This window comes from Drosophila teissieri, chromosome 2L, assembly GCF_016746235.2.
Source record: "Drosophila teissieri strain GT53w chromosome 2L, Prin_Dtei_1.1, whole genome shotgun sequence".
NCBI lineage: Eukaryota > Metazoa > Arthropoda > Insecta > Diptera > Drosophilidae > Drosophila > Drosophila teissieri.
The window spans coordinates 25478891-25502837 of NC_053029.1; the positions used below are offsets into that span (position 1 = coordinate 25478891).

At 38.7% G+C, this 23947-nt stretch overlaps 1 protein-coding gene across 1 annotated transcript in view; it reads left to right on the plus strand.

Moving 5' to 3' along the window:
- Positions 1-19136: 19136 nt before the first annotated feature.
- The window catches only part of LOC122611608 (coiled-coil domain-containing protein 40), a 134711-nt gene continuing 129900 nt past the window's right edge, over positions 19137-23947 (plus strand). Inside the window, exons 1-2 of the mRNA XM_043784808.1 lie at positions 19137-20055; positions 20104-20246. Coding sequence (XP_043640743.1) covers positions 19244-20055; positions 20104-20246 — 955 coding nt within the window. The 5' untranslated portion in view covers positions 19137-19243. The remainder of the gene's footprint in view (positions 20056-20103; positions 20247-23947) is intronic.

The window sequence follows — 23947 nt, forward strand, 5'->3', positions numbered from 1 at the left end:
GACTCCTTCGCACTTTCACTAGATGAGTAACGGGTATCAGATAGTCGGGAAACTCGACTATAGCGTTCTCTCTTGTTTTTATTATAGAAACTGCTAATTGTTCGTGTTCGGCTGCTATTAATTCCAATATTTGTAATGCATCAATAAAACTCTGTAAGTTTTCCGCTTTACCATCAAAAACTGGTATAAGCTTAGATGCTGTATTAATGAAATCGATATTGGTTTGCGCCATTCTGATATTATTGCCTGGTTTGTTCTCTACCATACTTGAAGAAGTATCAGAATCTGTAGAATTATCCAGATCTGACATCAAAACAGCTGGGATAGTAAGGTTATTTAAATCCTGCGCTTCTATTTTAAGGTTTGTCTCAAGCCCTTCTAAATCTATTTGATCAGTATTAGCTTGTTCTGTTGATTCCGGTTCATCACCAGTTTCAATTGTTAGAATAGAGTTAAGTATGGTTGGTACTGATATGTCTAGATTAAACTTTGATTTAAATGATATTAAATTAGATCGTAGTCTGATCAAAAATTTTGATACTTGGGACCAATGATCTTGATTTAACTTTTCTTTCTGGCCATGTATTAGTCTACGTGCTTCATTAAAGCAATTTACTAGTATCTCTGCATGTTTTTAACAGCTTTTCTTTGAATTGGCCTGTTCTGTGTACGTGACTTATATGATTTATCAAAGTCAATTTTTATGTTATTTATTTCTTTATACAATTCGTTCCATTCCATTATTATATGCATATGAAATCTCTTTTCAAGATAAGGGTAAACTGAACTCTACCATATGCTTCCCTAATTGCCTTTAGTGTAGCCATACTTTATTAAATATATTTTTGTTTTATTTCTAATTTAATCGTGTTTAATTTATTTTACTTTCTTAAAGTAACAAACTTGAATTTTTTGTTATTTGTTTTAATATTGCTCTTTTAATAGTGCTCTTTTTTTTAATTAAATTTTGTCCAGATCATTTGCCTGGCTCATATATTTCTTTTTTAAACATTTGTTGTGCAATTTATATAATTTATAAAAACAATTTGCGCACATTATAACAACAATTATTATTAACAGTGTGTGTATTAATTCAAAATCATTATTATTTGTCTCTACTTTATTTATGTCATTTGCTGTGGAATCCACTGACTTAACGTCTACTACTGCCATTTTGGGAATGTCGTCGCCGGCTTGGCTACGCTGACGCTCCTTCGTGGCGAAAGTGGCGGAGTGCCCCTCTCGCTGTTGTCTTTACTGCTGCTGATGTCCTGGGCCTATTGGCTCAGGCGGGGCCGGCGCTGGTCTTCGCACTGTCTTTCCTATTAGGCATGTGGATTTACATGCTACCGCGTACAATGGTCCAGGGCAGTCGGGCGGGCAGTCGTCAAATTTTCTCGGCAACAGCTTTTTTGTATTATTTATTTTTCATTTATGACTTTAATATGCACTACTCACACATTTTTTTTTGTGTTTTTGTCCAGTTTCTCAATCTCCCGCGCTGGTGTAAGGGACGGATTGCCTCTCACACTTGTTGTTGTTGTTGCCGTTTGCTTCGCAGGCGAGAAGTCACGGTCGCCATGTAGAAATGAAGAAGGCCTCTTGCCTTTAAGTTTTCAGTGTTTCTTTATTACTGTTGAAAGCAGCGAAGGTGCCGCTTCCAACGTTCAGTTGGATCTGATTTTAACATTCTAAGTAAGCCTAAGCCTCATTGCTGCGCAGTTTACAGTTGGACAGAGGAGAGGAAATATTACTTATGCATTACTCTGCTAAGAGAGAGAGTGTTATGTGCGCTCACAAGTGGTCAGCATAAATGGTGATCCTGCATTTATGACGCATGTGCATGAGTGTGTGATCAAATATCACATGCACTTGAAGTGGAATATTTCCATAAACATTGCAACAAAGTGTTACAGTGTGTATCTGTACTTTTGGCTAGTACAGTGGGTATTCGATATGTGCGCATACTACAATGCTTATGCCTTAGGGTTTTCCGGTAAACCGGAGTTTCCATCTGTTGTGTAAGTGGACGACTTTATCTGACCTATTACCTAAATCTGACCCTACACTGGCCGGAGTCAATCTGACATCAACCGGAAATTGATCGGCATTTGGACTGTTTAGACGACCAGGGACAGTCCAATTGGCGTTATATTTGCTTGTGTGTCTCTCCTTATTAAAGCCGTTATGTTATCCTGAATAATTCGAGTCATCTGCTGGGTTGATTCAGTTAACAATTCATTTTTTATTTCAAGGATCGCTTGCGGTATTTCCTACTTATGGCTCTTTTTCAGCTGATGCTGTTGAATAAATATTCTGTCTGCTTGTTCCAACTGATGGCCACAGGATGTGTCTTCGAATGTGTAGCTATGCAACTCTTATGAAATTCGTGGCTGCATTTGGTTTTATAAGATACGGAGATTGCTAGATCTTTCTCGCACAACTTAATTTAAGCTGACCTTCCTTTCGATTAACATGCAGAAACTTTACTATCAACAAAAATCCAATCTATATGAAATACCCGCAAACCCCATTTCGTCGCTTTTATCTGATCCTATGTGTGTGGAAAATAAAATGAATGAATTTTAAACTGCCGCCAGAGCTGTGGTGCAGGGCATGGGTCATTGTCTTGCTGTATTACACATAAGGACAACCCCCTTAAGTAAAGTTAACTGTCGTAATCACAAAAACCCTTCGCACGACCCTGTCAAGCTATGTTCCTGTTACCGAATTGACTTCCTGTGTAGCCCCATTACCCATAAACAATCACTTGTAATTCGTTCGCCTGCATATCCAATGAGTTTTATTAACACTAACTATGGATCCTTGGAACGAAGTATATAAAATAATAAAACTTGACTTGAACAAATCAAGGTACATTCAAGAAATATCTAACTAATCCCATCTCCCATACACACGCAACATCTGTACATCCACTCAGTCCTCAGGTGACTGTGGAAACCCAAAATCGATGCGCACACTCAGCTTTTGTCCATGGACCATTTTAAATGGAGGCAAACACAGGGCACTCTTTACACACTAGAAAATTTTTTTATTTCTTGCTAAAAAAAAACCTCTCTAAACCTTTAAACAATATGAAATAGGACTTATAAAATCGTGTAACTATATATCTACTTATGTATGTAGATTAGTTGATAAAGCAGGGAAAAAGCGTATGATACAAAAACAAGAGAGAATGCTATAGTCGAGTTCACCGACTATCTGATACCCGTTACTCAGCTGGTGGAAGTGCGAAGTGGGCTTAGCAAAAAAATGTTTGCCAAATAGAGAGAAATTTCCAAGACTAACAAAAATGTGAAAAAATATTACAACATTTTTCAAAAGTATGGTCGTGGCAGTTTTGGCGGTTTTTATAGTTCCTCAGATCTCGAGGTTCATACGGACGGACCAACGGACATTGCCAGATCAACTCGGCCATTGATCCTGATCAAGAATATATATACTATATATGTTCGGAAACGCTTTTTTCTGTTACATACTTTTCAAAGAATCTAGTATACCCTTTTATTCTATAACCCTTCAGTACCAGTCCCTAAGGATTCTCAAAGGAATCCCTAGGGAGTCCCCAGGACTCCTAGAGGAATCCTAAGGGAAGTCTCCATACAAATCGGAACAGAATTTCCATACAACAGGCGTTCGTGGCGAGGAATTCGAAGTTCCCGAGGAAATCCTCTGGAATTCCTCAGGAATTCCTCGGGAATATCGAAAAACAAGAGAGAACGCTATAGTCGAGTTCCCCGACTATCTGATACCCGTTACTCAGCTAGTGGAAGTGCGAAGGAGAATCTTCAACACTGACAGTTTTTGTCGGTTTGAGGGCGTTAGAGTGGGCGTGGCAAAAAGTTTTTTGGCAAATCGATAGAATATTACAAGACTAATACAAAAATGAAAAAATATCAAAACATTTTTCAAAAGTGTGGGCGTGGCAGCTTTGGGCGGTTTGTGGGCGTTACAGTGGGCGTGGCAAAAAGTTTTTTGGCAAATCGTTAGAAATTTACAACACTAATACAAAAATGAAAAAATATCAAAACAATTTTCAAAAGTGTGGACGTGGCAGTTTTCGGCGGTTTGTGGGCGTTAGAGTGGGCGTGGCAACATGAATCGACAAACTTGCGCTGCGTCTATGTCCCTGGAGTCCGTATGTTTAATCTCAACTCTCTAGCTTTCGTAGTTCCTGAGATCTCGACGTTCATACGGACAGACGGACAGACGGACGGACGGACGGACAGACGGACGGACAGACGGACATGGCCAGATCGACTCGGCTACTGATCCTGATCAAGAATATATATACTTTATATGGTCGGAAACGCTTCCTTCTGCCTGTTACATACTTTTCAACGAATCTAGTATACCCTTTTACTCTACGAGTAACGGGTATAATAAGCAAGGGGTTTTCCCGAGGAATTCCCCAGGAATTCCCGAGTAATTCCCGAGGATTTTCCCAAGGAATTCCTTGGGAATTCCTGAGGATTTCCTGTGGGATATCGAAAAAAAGGCAAGGGGTTGTCCTGATGAATTACCAAGGAATTCCTAAGGAATTCCTCGACGAATTCCCAAGGAATTCCTGGACGAATTCCCGAGGAATTCTTGAACGAATTCCCAAGGAATTCCTAGACGAATTCGTGGACGATTCCAAAGGAATTCCTGGACGAATTCCCAAGGAATTCCTAGACAAATTCCCGAGGAATTCCTGAGGAATTCCCAAGGAATATACCTGTAAATCCAGAAAAATCTCCCAAAAAATTAAAAAATGTATTTAAATTGTAAATTAATCTTTTTTTTCTTTTATTCGACTAGTATTTTCCTTTTTTTGTTAGCATTATTTTTAACACATGCCAGTGCGTGGGCCAAGGCCTTCTCTCCTGGCTGGCCTTCTAATGTGCTTATGCTATCTGTAACGAAAAGTATTTTTATAATAATATTATTAGATTATAGCAAAATAACAAATATACATACCAATCAGAACGGAAAAGAATTTGGGACCCTGAGCTTATGTTCTGATCTAAAGCCACCAGGTCTTCCTCCGATGTGACTGGGAACGCCAAATCCACAGCCACATTCTTCGCCTTCCCCTTTACGAAAATCGCCAACAAGGCCGTCATCCTCGCAACCTGGTTCGTGGTCTCCGCAAGCTGCTTCGTGCTCTCCGCCAGCTGCTTCGTGTTCTCCGCCAGCTTCTTCGTGTTGGCCTCCAACACCGTCTCCAATGACCGAACCCTTTGGCTGATCTCGGCCATTTGGTCGCAAAATCATGCACTTTGGAATGCAATTAGCTATGCTAACTTATCAACACAAATCACTTTACTTACCGGATTTATATTTTTTTTGTTGAAAATAAATTGAATTTTTTCACAAACGACGTGTCACATTCACAATTAAGTGCAAATGCAAAAGAAAAGGGGTGACGGAAAACGAAACCGAAAATTCTGACAGGCGCGTGCCAGGGTATTTCCGACCATAATGATCCCGTGTAATTAGAATTACATAGAGAAATAATTAAAAACGGACGCACTTGCGTTGCCTATAGCGACAGTTTAATTTCTTAAAAAGCTTAAAATCCTTAAATCAACAAATATAAATTATATATACACTTAAAATAATATAAATATCCCACCAATTATTAGATCGGTATTTAGAAGTCTATACATTGCGTTTTTTCTCGACTCTGATTTTGTCTCCTCTCATCTCTCACTCTCATTTTCGGTCACTGCTCCGAACTACTTCGAAAAAAAACCATATATGAACTGCGGGCAGAGGCAGCGGCAGAGCCACGACAGAATTCGGCTTGACTTTGGTGTTTGAAACTTTGCTAGAAAAAGCCTGTGAGATTTGTTTTTGTTTTTCGAACTCTGGCGAGGAAAAATAAGGGAAAGGAATTTTGGTACTGAAGGGAAGTAACACGGGTATCAATAATTTCCTTGTATGCGAGTGTAAGAAAATACAAAATTAAATAAAATATTCAGTCTTCGACCTCTCTTATCTCCCAACAGCGGTTTGCGATCGGTCTTTGTTCTTATCTGACCCACGTGGTCCTTAATTTTCATAGCTCTGCTTCTAAAGTTTTTGCATTGATATTTCAAAACACTGCGTAAAAAATACTCAAAGTTATAAAAATCCAGAAGCCCCATTATGGCCCCTGGGCCTCCAAACCTGGGCGACAACCGACTTACACCGGTTGCCATCAGCCCCCCATCGAAAAAAAGAAGACAACCCCAAAAGCTGGATATTGATAAATTCATAACACCACCCCATATCTCTGCGACATCCCCCAAAATGAAATTGTCAATGAACTTAAGACACAAAAAGTGACTGACGTGTACAAACTTATGAAATCTTACGATGGTGTGTCCAAACCGAGTGGAGTTATCCTATTGACCTTTGAACTATATAATCTCCCATCGAACATCGAAATGTCTTGGCACTCTGTTAAATTTCGGGAGTATACACCAAACACTATGCGTTCCAAGTCTTGCCAATTGCTCGGTCACACGGCCAAACATTGCAAAAATTCTCCCCGCTGCTCTGATTGCTCCCTCCCACCACACAGTCCAACTAAATGCACAAAAATCAACCGTGCCAATTGTTCTGGTGAGCATTCGGCCTCTTCCCAACAATGCCCAAAGTACCAAGAAAAAATGGAAATTCTAAGAATTAAAACCGTTAAAAAATGCACTATGCGTAAAGCGAAAACAATATTCAAGACAACATTACACACCCCGGTTATCACCGCTTTATATAACACATCAACGCAGCGATAACGCAAACCAAAATAAAAACAAGAGAGAACGCTATAGTCGAGTTTCCCGACTATCTGATACCCGTTACTCATCTAGTGAAAGTGCGAATGAGTCTTGAGCACTGACAGTTTTTGGCGGCTTGTGGGCGCTAGAGTGGGCGTGGTAAAAAGTTATTTGGCAAATCGATAGAAATTCACAAGACTAATACAAAAATGAAAAAATATCAAAACATTTTTCAAAAGTGTGGGCTTAGCAGTTTTGGGCGGTTTGTGGGCGTTAGAGTGGGCGTGGCAACATGAATCGACAAACTTGCGCTGCGTCTATGTCTCTGGAGTCAGTATGCTTAATCTCAACATTCTACCTTTTGTAGTTCCTGAGATCTCGACGTTCATACGGACAGACAGACGGACGGACGGACTGACGGACAGACGGACGGACAGACGGACATGGCCAGATCGACTCGGCTATTTATCCTGATCAAGAATATATATACTTTATATGGTCGGAAACGCTTCCTTCTGCCTGTTACATACTTTTCAACGAATCTAGTATACCCTTTTACTCTACGAGTAACGGGTATAAAAATATCAAAACATTTTTTAAAGATGTGGGAGTGGCAGCTTTGGGCGGTTTGTGGGCGTTAGGGACGGCGTGGCAAAAAGTTTTTTGGCAAATCGTTAGAAATTTACAAGACTAATACAAAAATGAAAAAATCGACAAAGTCGCGCTGCGTCTATGTCCCTGGAGTCTGTATGCTTAATCTCAACTTTCTAGCTTTTGTAGTTCCTGAGATCTCAACGTTCATACGGACAGACAGACGGACAGACGGACGGACGGACAGACTGACAGACGGACGGACAGGCGGACATGGCCAGATCGACTCGGCTATTGATCCTGATCAAGAATATATATACTTTATATGGTCGGAAACGCTTCCTTCTGCCTGTTACATACTTTTCAACGAATCTAGTATACCCTTTTACTCTACGAGTAACGGGTATAATTAGCTAAAAGGGAATACACTAGATCCCACTAAACTGTCTGCTGCAGCTTTAGACCACGACTGCAACTTCACCGGCTTCTACCGTATTTCCTATCCAATGCTTAAGCAGCTACCTTCCGAAGCTAAACACCGCCTATTAGAAATGTATAACACAATGCTCGCTCGGGGCTCCTACGCCCATGTGTGGAAATCCGCCATTATTATTCCAATTCTAAAACCTAATAAGCCAACTCACGAAATTACAGCTTTTAGACCTATTTCCCTACTTCCTTGTTTAAGCAAAACACTTGAAAAAATGTTAGCCAAACGCCTTATGTGGTTTATATCTAAACATAAACTTATCAGCCCCCACCAAACTGCATTTAAACAACAGCATAGCATTATTGATTCGCTTTTGCAGCTCCACCATTATGCATCTGACGCCCTTTCTACCAAAAATCATGTTACCATACTGGCAACTGATTTTGCCATACAGTATTGGATCAACTTTCCCGGTGGGGGATAGGTCAAAAGACCTTCAACTTGACGAAGGCTTTCATGATCAATCGCTCAATCCGAGTCAGAGTAAACAACATTCTATCCAAATTCTATTCCCTCCACAGTGGCATCCCCCAAGGATCGCCTCTCTCTGTGGTATTGTTCATGATTGCCTTCCAGTCCTTTAATAACATTTTTCTAAGATATAAACAAATTAAACTCTCAATATACGTAGACGATGCTATAATTTTTAACAAGTGCAAGAACACTACTACATTAAATAATAAGTTTAAAGAAATGCTGAACGAAATTCAAATCTAGGGCAACACTTCCGGTGCAGCCCTCGCTATAAACAAATGTAAAATTTTCCATATGTGTAAGAAACGACGATGTACATACACACCATTAGCTTTTAACAACATAGATATAGAACGCGTTCCTTCCCTTAAAATCCTCGGCATAATAATCGATAAGAGACACACATTTGAACAACATTGTAATGAACTTAGGATAAATCTCAACAATAGACTTAACATTATTAAATTCTTAACAACTAAGCGTTCACTCATCCACCCCACAACACTTATTCAAGCGACAAGAGCTTTGTTGCTGTCCAAAATTGATTACGGCCTCCCTATATATGGGTGGTGCGCTCCATCTAATTTAAAGAAAATCCTGCCTCCCTATCACGCTGCCGTTAGGCGCAGCATTGGTGCATTCCCAACGACCCCAACTAAATGCGTATTGGGGGAAGCAGGACTACCAAACATTAAAGACAGAGTCGCCCAAACAGCCTTCAAACTAATACCAAAACTCATGTGCTCAACGAACTCTATCCTTCACAAAGACTTTTAAACTGCCTTGAAACATCGTCGGAAATTCAAAATCCAATCTCCAATACGAAGATGCACACAATTTATGAAGAGTTACAACATTGAAACACCCTATCGTTGGAATAAAGTCATCCCGTCGTCCTCTTGGAAATTACGTTCCACGGCCATCGACACTACACTTCACGATTTTAAAAAATCTGGGACTCCTACTACAGTGTTTAAACAGCTATTTGAAGTAATATACCATACCATAAATACGCTGATCGGAAATGGCTGTACACAGACGGCTCAAAGTCCGACTGCACGCTTGCAGTAGTAGATGAATGCGGATCAATTGTTTCATGGGGTCAGCTACCCCACCACTTCTCGGTTTTTACCGCTGAAGCCGTAGCGATCATGAAGGCAATTAAATTTGTCCTCGAAGTCAAGGGAAGACATATTACCTGCAGTGATAGTCTGTCCACCCTGGAAGAATTCCAAATTTCTACAACAACAACAACCTTTTATGCGAAATTCGTCACCTGATCATAAAAAGCAGTGGCAAAATTAAGCTATTATGGGTTCCAGCTCATAAAGGAATTAATGGAAATGAGTTAGCCGACAAAGCCGCTAAGCTAGCAAGTCGGGCTCCGTGCCATTCAATTATACCTGGAGTACAAAAGGACATCTGGAAAAACATCAAAAAGATATTGCTCGACAACGAGTTAAAAGAATGGTCATCTTTTAACCACTAGTACAAACAATTCAACACAACCCTCACACATAAGCACGACGGCGAAAGGCGACCGAGCTGCCTTTACTGCGAGGACGAACTATCCGTCAAACATATACTAGATACATCAACATCATAACCTCAGAACAAACCTCTTCGGTCTTACACCGCCATCAAATCTATTAGCAAACCTAACATCAAACAACCCTAACCTTATAATCTATATATATAAAAATTGAGAACAAGTTTCACGAATGATTATAACTTCAGAACGCATGAGCCGATTTCAACGGTTTTGCATTCGTTGGAAAGGTCTGGAAATTCTGGAAAAAGTCAAAAGAAAAGCGGGAAAACCGTTTTTTACATGCAGCGCCATTTCTAAAACATAGGATGTCATTCTTCTCTGCTCATTTCGTTTTATTTAATTCATGAGACAAACTTTATTTGGTTCATAAATAAATTTTAACAGAAGGCATTTGTTTTTGATTGAAGATATGTGCCTTGCGATGGCAAATAAAGCATTAAGTCCATTAGGTATGCCTTCACCGAATCGTCATGAATCAATGCATGATTTGTTTGATCGAGAATTGCAACGTGAACAACAGTACAATATCAATGAATTGCAAACATTTGTGAATTGGAATTTACCCAAATTGAACGACCAACAAAAACATGTTTACGATACCATTATGCAAGCAGTACAAAATGATGTTGGTGGATTGTATTTTTTGGATGCGCCTGGAGGTACGGGTAAAACATTTGTGGTATCATTGATTTTGGCAGCCATTCGGTCACAACAAAAAATTGCATTGGCACTTGCTTCGTCAGGAATTGCTGCTACTTTATTGGATGGTGGACGAACAGCACACTCAGCATTAAAATTGCCCTTAAATGTGCAGGTTTGTTTGTATCCATTGATTGATCTTTTTAAAATACATTAGTGCTAATTACTATATTATTTTTGAACGTACAGGTGATTGACAATCCCACATGCAACATATCAAGAAATTCTGCAATGGCAAAAGTTTTGCAGCAAGCAGCAATTATTCTATTGGATGAATGTACAATGACCCATAAAAAATCTCTAGAAGCATTAAACAGAACAATGAATGATCTACGTCGCAATCAACAAATTTTTGGTGGTGCACTAATATCTTTGTCAGGAGATTTCCGACAAACATTGCCCGTCATTCCACGTGCAACGTTAGCGGATCAGGTCAATGCGTGCTTGAAGTATTATTTCCTGTGGCGATATGTCCAAAAATTGACATTGAACATAACCATGCGTGTCTTTTCGAAGCAATTATGTGGAAGGGTTTTATATTACGCAGTTCTTCTTTATTCCGCTGGTCAGCACAGACTGATTCTTAAAGTTATTTACATCAGCTTAACATAGTCTTAACATAAGTTTAATATCGTTATCGTGTAGTATAAGTATTGATATCTCAGTGGGACCAGAGGGTCAGCCTACTACAATTCGGCCATCCTGACGATAAATATCCCCTGATCCTGGTTTCTTATGAACTAAGCATCTACGTTGTAACAATTTGTTAATTTTCCTATCCAAGGTCTTATGTTTTGAGCACTCCATACACCTTTGTAGGGATTTCGAGAAACTTGAAAACCTTCAAAATCCTTTAGCAGGAACCTGTCATTACGAAGTATTTTATCAATTACGTATGGGCCTTTGTTCTTTGGGATCAACTTCCTAGCAACTCCCGTAGTACTCTCAAAATTTCTCACCATTACGTAGTCTCCTTTACTATAATCCTTTTGCTTTTTCTTTGTTTTATCAGAATATGTTTCGTTATAGGCCTGTGCTCGACTTTGATTTTCCATTGCCCTTTTTCTAATTTCCTCTAAACTTTCAACCGCTAATTTCTTCTAATTTCTCCCTAAGTTCATCAATAATTTGACCTTTCTGCTCTACACCAAAGAGCATTTTACTAGGAACCTGTTTAATACTCCTGTGTACGGTGTTATTGAGTGCATGTTCTACTTTTTCGATTACGTTATTCCAGTGTACACCATTTTCAGGCTCAGTTAACTTTGCTATCATTGGCCCTATGTTTTTAAGGTGTTCGACCCAGTTGCGTGCACCAATGTTTCCTTCGAAGTCAATTGCAGCTTCTTTGGCATAAGATATTGAAATTGCTGATCCAGCCCTGGCAAATGATCTTTCTTCCTGGTTGCCGCCAGCGTTTCCGATAGTACTCGCATTGTCAACGTTGCCACCTGGTACAATTCCAATTGGGTTCGTAGGAATGCCTAGATCGTCACTGTTGCCAACTATCTGCTCTTGTTGTATTTGTGTGGCGTTGCGTGTCTCTTCCTGTTGCTGTGTATGAGTGTCGGTGCGCGTCACTTCTTGTTGCTGTGTATGTGTGGCGGAGCGTGCTTCTGCCAGTTGCAACGCAGCCTTCAGTTGCGCGATGATTCCAAGAAGTTCGTTATGATCTGGAACATTCTCGGAGAAGCCTTCCTGCGATGATTGTGTTGAAATGTCAGGATCGGTGTCAGGCTGATCTCCAGCATTCTGGATGTCTTCCTCTTCTGGTACTTGGCCTCGTTGTTCGGGCGGTATTTGCCCTAGACGAGCCAATAATTCAGCTTTAACACCTTGGGTTGGTAAACCCAACGTCGAAAGCCACCTTTTTAATTGGGTGACTGTAAATTTGCTGAGATCAACCTGGTTCATTTTGCAGGTTTGAACACTTCTGAATTTGTGAAAGGGTTTTATATTACGCAGTTCTTCTTTATTCCGCCGGTCAGCACAGACTGATTCTTAAAGTTATTTACATCAGCTTAACATAGTCTTAACATAAGTTTAATATCGTTATCGTATAGTATAAGTATTGATATCTCAGTGGGACCAGAGGGTCAGCCTACTACAATTATTAGAAATCGGAAGTGGCAAAGTTCCAAATACAAATGGCTTGATCACTTTGCCAAACAATTTTTGTACAATTCTACAATCTAAAGGCGAATTAATAGAAAGCGTTTTTCCAAATATAATTCAAAATCACAGAAATCACGATTGGTTGACAGAACGAGCAGTATTGTCACCAAAAAATGTACATGTCAATGAAATCAATTTTCACATTCAAGAAAAATTGCCAGGCGCACTGACATCATATAAATCTTTTGATAGCGCAATGAAAGAAGATGATGCAGTGAATTATCCAGTTGAATTTTTAAATTCCCTATAACCGCCTGGTATGCCCCCGCATTTTTTGAACTTAAAAATCGGCTCATCAATTATTTTACTACGGAATTTAAATGCACCAAAATTGTGCAATGGCACAAGACTGGTTGTAAAAAAATTGATGCCGAATTTAATTGAAGCCACGATATTGACTGGAAAAGCGAAAGGAGAAATGGTGCTCATACCGCGTATTCCGTTGATACCAACAGACATGCCGTTTGAATTAAAGCGACTGCAATTCCCAGTGCGTCCGTCATTTGCCATGTGCATCAATAAGGCACAAGGACAAACGCTTCAAGTATGCGGGTTGAATTTGGAAGAGCCGTGTGTTTCTCATGGGCAGCTATACGTAGCCTGTTCAAGAGTTGGCATTCCAAACTCTTTATTTGTATTCGCTCCAAATGGACAAACGAAAAATATAGTTTATCCAAATGTTTTGGATGGAAAATAGCAATTTTCAAATAAAATAAATGACTTTCATATAACAAATTCTAGGAATTTTTCATTGAATTTTAAGACTGCATGCGGCGAAGCGCATAGGGCCCACTAGTTATATTATAAATTTTTGTTTATGTATAGTAATAAATATTGAAATAAATACATAAAAAAATGCAATATTTCCAGGCGAAATCGGGAGACAGAAGAGAACAAGTAAATCAAACCTTTGAGAGAATCAAAAAAACTTTTGAACTGATCTGCTAACATTTCGGATGCCATGGCTCTAAGAAATTTAATGGTCATACGGTAATCGGTATTCTCTTGTGCCTTGCGCTTTCTCGATTTTCGAATCGCGATCGAACAGAATTTCCTGGGCTTCTCTCTCCATTCCTTGCCCACTTCGTTGGAAATACGTTGGGCGGCTGAGAAATATTTTTTTTGCTGCGTGCGCTGGTCGGAAATGGCTTACGTTCGTTAGAAACTGGTTGATTTTTCTTCCCACCTTCTCGGATGCAATGTATGAGAAATGACTTTAAAATAATTATACCCGTTACTCGTGGAGTAAAAGGCTATACTAGATGTTGGGTCATGCAGCCGCCAAAATTTTGCAGTAGACTAATCTCATACTCTTAATATTGTAAGCCGAAGTAGTCAGTGGTAGCAGTTGCGATGCCCATAGTGCAAACCGCTGTTCTCGCACGCATTTATCTGTATGGCGCTCATTCCTTGTTCTCTTTGTTATCTACCTACGTTAAGCTTGGGCGCTGCATTCGGCTGTCTGTCCCGCCAATTGTCACTTCTTCGTTTTACGGCAAAGACTCAACTTGTGCATTCTATATAGCTCTTTGTCGGCCCTAGCTGCCGCAAAATAAACAGTATCGGAAAATAAACAAACTTTCTTCGGCTATTTATTATTCGCAACAGCTATTGAAAAAGCTCAATAGCTAAACACTAGATTTGTTGAAAAATATGTAACAGGCAGAAGGAAGACTTTCCAACCATATAAAGTATATATATTCTTGAAGGATCAATGGCCTCGACGATTTGGCAATGTCCGTTTGTCCGTCCGTATAACCGTCGAGATCTCAGGACCAATGTCAACCTGTCACGAGCACACATTAGACAAATATTTTGACCTTTTTTCATATTTTTAGTAGTCTTGTATATTTGTATCGATTTGATAAAAAACTTTTTGCCACGCCCACTTTAACGCCCACAAACCGCCCGAAATTGCCACGCCCACACTTATGAAAAAGGTTTTTATATTTCTATATATTTGTTAGTCTTGCAAATTTCTTACAATTTGCTAAAACACTTTTTGCCACGCCCACTCCAACGCCCACAAACCACACGAAACTGTCACTGCCGAAACACGCACTTCCAATAGCTGAGAATTTCTCTTGTTTTTATTTCGAAAATGCGATATCCCGTGCTGCTGCTACCGTTTTTATACCCGTTACTCGTAGAGTAAAAGGGTATACTAGATTCGTTGAAAAGTATGTAACAGGCAGAAGGAAGCGTTTCCGACCATATAAAGTATATATATTCGTGATCAGGATCAGTAGCTGAGTCGATTTGGCCATGTCCGTCTGTCCGTCCGTCTGTCCGTCCGTCTGTCCGTCTGTCCGTCCGTATGAACGTCGAGATCTCAGGAACTACAAAAGCTAGAAAGTTGAGATTAAGCATACAGACTCCAGGGACATAGACGCAGCGCAAGTTTGTCGATTCATGCTGCCACGCCCACTCTAACGCCCACAAACCGCCTAAAACTGCCACGCCCACACTTTTGAAAAAGGTTTTGATATTTTTTCATTTTTGTATTAGTCTTGTAAATTTCTATCGATTTGCCAAAAAACTTTTTGCCACGCCCACTATAACGCCTACAAACCGCCAAAAACTTCCACGCCCACACTTTTGAAAAATGTTTTGATATTTTTTCATTTTTGTATTAGTTTGGTAAATTTTTATCGATTTCTCAAAAATCTTTTTGCCACGCCCACTCTAACGCCCACAAACCGCCTAAAACTCTCCTTTGCACTTCCACTAGCTGAGTAACGGGTATCAGATAGTCGGGGAACTCGACTATAGCGTTCTCTCTTGTTTATTGATAAAACGCTAATTCGCCTTTTATTATAGGACAGTCCTTTTCAAATAGTCTGGTAGGTTGTTGGTAGGGTATTTTTCCCCTTATTAAAAGTTTTATATCTTATCTTAATATATATAAATCTCGTGTCACAATGTTTGTCCTCAATGGACTCCTAAACCACTCAACCGATTACAATAAAATTCGCACACCATGTGCAGTTCGATCCAACTTGAGAGATAGGATAGTTTAAATTCTGGAAAAAGTCAAAAGAAAAGCGGGAAAACCGTTTTTTACATGCAGCGCCATTTCTAAAACATAGGATGTCATTCTTCTCTGCTCATTTCGTTTTATTTAATTCATGAGACAAACTTTATTTGGTTCATAAATAAATTGTAACAGCAGGCATTTGTTTTTGAGGTGGTAAGTTGAACTGTGTTAATTATGTGTATCGTGCATTTGAGGTTAAACTCACCACTTCCACCTTCTTCGACTTCCTCATCCTCATCCTCCTTCTTCTTCATCAATTAGAAGATACACGAGCCAAACGCAATAAAGCAAGAACACTAAAGCATCAACAATCACGCAGGTTTTCAGAAGAAGGGGGAGGAAGAAGACGAAGAAGGAAGAAGAAAGAGGAAGAAGAAGGAGGAGGATTAAGAAGATGGAGGAGGAAGAAGGAGGAGAAGGATTAAAAAGATGGAGGAGGAAGAAGGGGGATGAAGAAGAAGAAGGAATAAGGAGCATGAAGAAGTCAGAAGAAGAAGGAGGAGGGAGAAGAAGAAGAATGACCCATAAAAAATCTCTGGAAGCATTAAACAGAACAATGCAAGATCTACGTCGCAATCAACAAATTTTGGGTGGTGCAATAATATTTTTGTCAGGAGATTTCCGACAAACATTGCCCGTCATTCCACGTGCAACGTTAGTGGATCAGGACAATGCTTGCTTGATGTATTATTTCCTGTGGCGATATGTCCAAAAATTGACATTGAAAATAAACATGCGTGTTCGATAGCACTATGATCAATCTGCAGAACTGTTTTCGAAGCAATTATTAGAAATCGGAAGTGGCAAAGTTCCAAATACAAATGGCTTGATCACTTTGCCAAACAATTTTTGTACAATTCTACAATCTAAAGGGGAATTAATAGAAAGCGTTTTTCCAAATATAATTCAAAATCACAGAAATCACGATAGGTTGACAGAACGAGCAATATTGTCACCAAAAAATGTACATGTCAATGAAATCAATTTTCACATTCAAGAAAAATTGCCAGGCGCACTGATATCATATAAATCTTTTGATAGCGCAATGAAAGAAGATGATGCAGTGAATTATCCAGTTGAATTTTTAAATTCCCTAGAACCGCCTGGTATGCCACCGCATTTTTTGAACTTAAAAATCGGCTCATCAATTATTTTACTACGGAATTTAAATGCACCAAAATTGTGCAATGGCACAAGACTGGTTGTAAAAAAATTGATGCCGAATTTAATTGAAGCCACGATATTGACTGGAAAAGCGAAAGGAGAAATGGTGCTCATACCGCGTATTCCGTTGATACAAACAGACATGCCGTTTGAATTTAAGCGACTGCAATTCCCAGTGCGTCTATCATTTGTCATGTCTATCAATAAGGCACAAGGACAAACGCTTCAAGTATGCGGGTTGAATTTGGAAGAGCCGTGTTTTTCTCATGGGCAGCTATACGTAGCCTGTTCAAGAGTTGGCATTCCAAACTCTTTATTTGTATTCGCTCCAAATGGAAAAACGAAAAATATAGTTTATCCAAAAGTTTTGGATTGAAAATAACAATTTTCAAATAAAATAAATGACTTTCATATAACAAATTCTAGGAATTTTTCACTGAATTTTAAGACTGCATGCGGCGAAGCGCACAGGGCCAACTAGTAGTTATATATTTTTGTTTTGCCAAGTTCGATCCGTATATCAAGAACACTCTGGGCACGCCCCACAGGTTGTTGGTTGGGTTTCGATTCCAGGTTACTTGCGTATAAATCACTTTTAAAATGCTTACGTTTTATTGAGTCGAACTAATCTTCCGTCAGTTGACTAAGGACAACGCTAAGAATAAAAAAACTTGTAGAAATAGTTTGCACGTCTTTATTTCTTTGATCTCAGCTTAAGACTGAACTCTTGGGACAAAACTCTGTCTTGTGCTGCCCTTTTGTTTATATTATTTCGGGTACAGGATCGCCCGTTTGGGATATTGATTGTATAAAATAATTTAGAGTGCCGCTTGGCATCGCTTGCTCCGGATGTGGATTGTTTACATTTCGTGAAGTCCCACACTCTGCATATTCTTATTTCTTCGAACAGTACTAAATATGTGAATATGCCATTCTATAGGTGATGTTGTACGGGACTCATGCTTAGACCACCAAAATAATAGTTTACATGGACGATATCCGCTTATTATTAAAAAACGCGGAAAAGGCACTGTCGATGCTTAGGCTACAAATCACGTAGGAAAAATGTTAATTCCTTAAGCGTAAAATATAATTTTTTGGGTATATGATCGGGAACGCAATTAATTATTGAACCTACTGCAAATAACAGTCTTGCACCTATTATTGAATTTTATTACATCGATGTGAACTTTGGTTCACTTGTTTAATTACGTCGCAAAAATTTTTTCTGGAGCAAAAAATCGCAAAAAACCTCAGAGCTTGAACAATTTGGCTTTCCGTATTTTTGAAGCCCTATAGCAAGAAAAATAATAGTTTGTCTTAATTTATTGGCAAATGATTATTAATCTATTGAATCCAACTTTAAAATTCCTTTCAAAGTGATTCCTATAATAAAGAAGTCAAACTGTCAAAAAAAGACACAACCCTTATTTTATTTTAAATTGTCCCTTAACATAGGGTCCTTGCAATAACTTTTGAACGGGGCACCCGATTAGTTATACCCGTTACTCGTAGAGTAAAAGGGTATACTAGATTCGTTGAAAAGTATGTAACAGGCACAAGGAAGTGTTTCCGACCATATAAAGTATATATATTCTTGATCAGGATCAGTAGCCGAGTCGATCTGGCCATGTCCGTCTGTCCGTCCGTCTGTCCGTCTGGCCGTCTGGCCGTCTGGCCGTCTGTCCGTCTGTCCGTATGAACGTCGAGATCTCAGGAACTACAAAAGCTTTTTCATTTTTGTATTAGTCTTATAAATTTCTAACGATTTGCCAAAAAACTTTTTGCCACGCCCTTTCTAACGCCCACAAACCGCCCAAAGCTGCCACGCCCACACTTTTGAAAAATGTTTTGATATTTTTTCATTTTTGTATTAGTCTTGTAAATTTCTATCGATTTGCCAAAAAACTTTTTGCCACGCCCACTCTAACGTCCACAAAACCGCCAAAAACTGTATGTGCTGAAGACTCTCCTTCACACTTCGAATAGCTGAGTAACGGGTATCAGATAGTCGGGGAACTCGACTATAGCGTTCTCTCTTGTTTTAAACTAATCAATATCAGTCGAATTTATAAAATAGCTGGGACTGACTTGTGATTTTTATCTTTCAGCATTTTGTAAGTTAGTATTTTCTAGCATTTTCCTTTACTATATTCATATGTACATGTGTCGATCATAGCAACCACTTTGTTATTTTTTTAAACATGTGTGAAGTCTAAGAATATACAACTCTATCTCTTTACAAAGTCCGAAATATATTTACTTTTCAACATCCAAAAACTTCCTATATCAAAAAAATGTCTGATACCGAAGATATTGATTGTGATTTCCCTCTTATTTTTGAGCCTAATCCTGAGGCATCACCTGAACCAGAGGAAATGGCTCTTCTTCCACCAAATCACCCACTACTGAGCAAGTTTCAGAACTGTTTAAGGGGTCACTTAATACGTACTAAACTGGATATAGAAAATGAAATTGCAGATATAAAACACCATGTTAAACTCAAAGAGCAACGACGAGAAGAGCAAGGATTGACATTGTATGATATGCAACAAAAAATGAGATTTCAAGAAAAACAAATTATGGAATTATCCGCTGTTATAGAAAAGCATTTAAAAAATCGTCAAGACGAAGAATTTAATACAAAAACTTTAAAGGCGGTAAACGAAGAAAAAATTAAGTTAACTAAGTCACATAAAATGCTTTATCATGAAAGAATGGCAGAACTAGAAGACATGCAAAGTTTAGGAAGTAACATCAAAAAATGGGCGTGTACCGTAGAAGATGAAGTAAAAAATGCCAAACGCATTGTTAGTAGAGACTCCCAATTGCAAGACCAACTATCACAGGAAAAACGAAAGTCAGATATACTCTTTTATCGGCTAGATATAGAAATAAAAAAGAGAGAAAACGAGTTACTGTCGATTTGTAAAGAAGAAGCTACAATGAAAGAGGTGATTAATATTTTAAATATGAGCATAGCAAATGCCAATACAGATTTGGAAGTTTTGCAAAACGAACACAAGCGGCTCACACAGGCATGGAACGAGGTTATTATAGCCATTCAGTTAAGAGACAAAATTTTATTTCAAGTACAAAACGCATCAAGGTAAACTACGCACAAAAAAAAGGATATATTTTTAACATTTATTTTCAGAAAACACAGGGAGGCAATAAAACACAATATAGCGGGAATAGAGGCTATAAAAAAACAAATTGGAAAGGAAATGGAACTCAATAAAAAATTGGATTCATTTAAGCAACGGCTGGCAGATGAATCTATTTCTTTAAAAAGGGAATGTAAGTATTTCATTGTATATATTTCTTGTTATCTAACTAATATAACTTTTTATACCCGATACTCGTAGAGTAAATGGGTATTCTAAATTACTTGAAAAGTAAGTAGGCAGAAGGAAGCATTCCTGATCAGGATGAATAGTGGCCATGTCCATCTGCCCACAAACCGGCCACACCTGCCACGCGTACCCTTTTGAAAAATATTTTAATATATTTTCATTTTTGTTATTCTTGTAAATTTCTCTCGATTTGCCAAGAAACTTTTTGTCACGCCCACTTTAACGCCAAAATCTGTCAGTGTTGAAGTATCTTCTTCGCACTTCCAATAGCTGAGTAACGGGTATCAGATAGTCGGGGTTCTCTCCGTAGCTGCTGCTACCCTTTTTTTTATGGATTTTCTCTAGCTTCCAAATAAAACACTTATTCGCCTTCCATCATAGGACAGGCCTTTTCCAATAGTCTGGTAGGTTGTTGGTAGGGTATTTTTCCCCTTATTAAAAGTGAGCGCCAAGTCTAATTTAATTAGGTACTAACGGCTAAGTAACGGCTATCAAATAATCGGGAACTCTACTATAGCATTCTCTTTTGTTTTTCGTTATATATTTTGTTTTGCCAAGTTTTATCTGTATATCAAGAACACTCTGGGCACGCCCTTAACGCCCACAGTCCTCCCAAAACGGTCCCGCCCACACTTTTAAAACATGTATTAATTGTTTTTAATTAGATTAATACTACATATTTCCAATTTCGACATGCCATGAAAATGTGGAAATTTCTAGTTCGCTTTTTCAGTAACTAAGTAAGATACCCTGATACTTAGGGAAGTCGAATATTGTATTCTCACTTGTTTTTATTTTAGCGAATTTTTTCGAAATCTTTAATAAATTTCCGATAAAACAGTTTTGGGAAGTTCAAAATGTTGAATGACATGAAGCTTATTTGGTCAGAAGATTTCGATTGGGAAAAACTGTGGACTGATAAATGTGTTTCCAGGTAGTGGTTTGTTCCAATTTTTTGTATGCTGACGAATGGGTTTACAGACCGGACCCTTTCTATACAAGTTTGAAATTTGCTTATGGCTGTTGTCGACAATGTGGAAACCAAATATACCAAGGGTACCGTCGGTCAAAAAGAAAAAGATGTATGTGTAAGTGGCTTAAAAGTTAAAATCGTATTGATAAAATAACTCCTATAGTTGGCTCTAAACTTATGTCATTGCCAAAGTCATATCATTGAAATACAGGTTGTTGGTTGGGTTTCGTTTCCAGGTTACTTGCGTATAAATCACTTTTAGTTTACACGTCTTTATTTCTTTGATCTCAGCTTAAGACTAAACTCGCCCGTTTGGGATATTGATCGTATAATATAATTTAGAGTGCCGCTTAAGGAGAGCGGCATCGCTTGCTCCGGATGTGGATTGTTTACATTTCGTGAAGTCCCACACTCTGCATATTCTTATTTCTTCGAACAGTACTAAATATGTGAATATGCCATTCTATAGGTGATGTTTTACGGGACTCATGCTTAGACCACCAAAATAATAGTTTACATGGACAATATCCGCTTATTATTAAAAAACGCGGAAAAGGCACTGTCGATGCTTAGGCTACAAATCACGTAGGAAAAATGTTAATTCCTTAAGCGTAAAATATAATTTTTTGGGTATATGATCGGGAACGCAATTAATTATTGAACCTACTGCAAATAACAGTCTTGCACCTATTATTGAATTTTATTACATCGATGTGAACCAAAACTTGTTTAATTACGACGAACAGTTTCCAATTTAGTCGCAAAAATTTTCTCTGGAGCAAAAAATCGCAAAAAACCTCAGAGCTTGAAAAATTTGGCTTTCCGTATTTTTGAAGCTCTATAGCAAGAAAAATAATAGTTTGTCTTAATTTATTGGCAAATGATTATGAATCTATTGAATCCAACTTTAAAATTCCTTTCAAAAGTGATTCCTATAATAAAGAAGTCAAACTGTCAAACAAAAAGACACAACCCTTATTTTATTTTAAATTGTCCCTTAACATAGAGTCCTTGCAATAACTTTTGAACGGGGCACCCGATTAGTTTTAAACTAATCAATATCAGTCGAATTTATAAAATAGCTGGGACTGACTTGTGATTTTTATACCCGTTACTCGTAGAGTAAAAGGGTATACTAGATTCGTTGAAAAGTATGTAACAGGCAGAAGGAAGAGTTTCCGACCATATAAAGTATATATATTCTTGATCAGGATCAATAGCCGAGTCGATCTGGCCATGTCCGTCTGTCCGTCCGTCTGTCCGTCCGTCTGTCCGTCCGTCTGTCCGTCCGTCTGTCCGTCCGTCTGTCCGTCCGTCTGTCCGTATGAACGTCGAGATCTCAGGAACTATAAAAGCTAGAAAGTTTAGACTAAGAATTTAGATTCCCGAGACATAGACGCAGCGCAAGTTTGTTGACCTATGTTGCTACGCCCACTCTAACGCCCACAAACCGCCCAAAACTGTCACACCCACACTTTAGGAAAATGTTTTGATATTTTTTCAGTTTAGTATTTGCATTGTAAATTTCTATCGGTGTGCCAAAAATGTATTTGCCACGCCCCCTCTAACGCCCACAAACCGCCCAAAGCTACCACGCCCACAGTTTTGAAAAATGTGGTGATATTTTTTCATTTCACTATTTGTTTTGCCAATTTCTATCGGTATCCCAAAAATTTTTTTTCCACGCCCCCTCTAACGCCCACAAACCGCCCAAAGCTACCACGCCCACAGTTTTGAAAAATGTGGTGATATTTTTTCATTTCACTATTTGTTTTGCCAATTTCTATCGGTATCCCAAAAATTTGTGTGCCACGCCCACTCTAACGCCCACAAACCGCCCAAAACTGCCATGCCCACACTTTTGAGAAAATATTTAATTTATTTGATTATGTCGAAACCCCTGTTGAGATGTGGTCGAAATTGAAGTTGTTCCTTTGCACTAAATATTAATCGATCGAAAAAACTTAATTACTCTATTACTCTTCATGTTCCTAAGAATGTAAGGTTTCAATGAGTAGCAAGTTCAATGACGTCAGAGATTGCCCATAACGTAATATATCGGTGCAGCTACTTTCTGCCAGACGCTAACAATATTCAAAACTGCAGAAATGCTTCAAGCGTTATTTTGTCTACAAATTAAATACATATTCGTATAAATAAATACACCCTGCGAAATATTATTATACCCGTTACTCGTAGAGTAAAAGGGTATACTAGATTCGTTGAAAAGTATGTAACAGGCAGAAGGAAGCGTTTCCGACCATATAAAGTATATATATTCTTGATCAGGATCAATAGCCGAGTCGATCTGGCCATGTCCGTCTGTCCGTCCGTCTGTCCGTCTGTCTGTCCGTCCGTATGAACGTCGAGATCTCAGGAACTACAAAAGCTAGAAAGTTGAGATTAAGCATACAGACTCCAGGGACATAGACGCAGCGCAAGTTTATCGATTCATGTTGCCACGCCCACAAACCGCCTAAAACTGCCACGTCCACACTTTTGAAAAAGGTTTTGATATTTTTTCATTTTTGTATTAGTCTTGTAAATTTCTATCGATTTGCTAAAAAACTTTTTGCCACGCCCACTCCAACGCCCACAAACCGCCCAAAACTGCCACGCCCACACTTTTGAAAAATGTTTTGATATTTTTTACTTTTTGTATTAGACTTGTA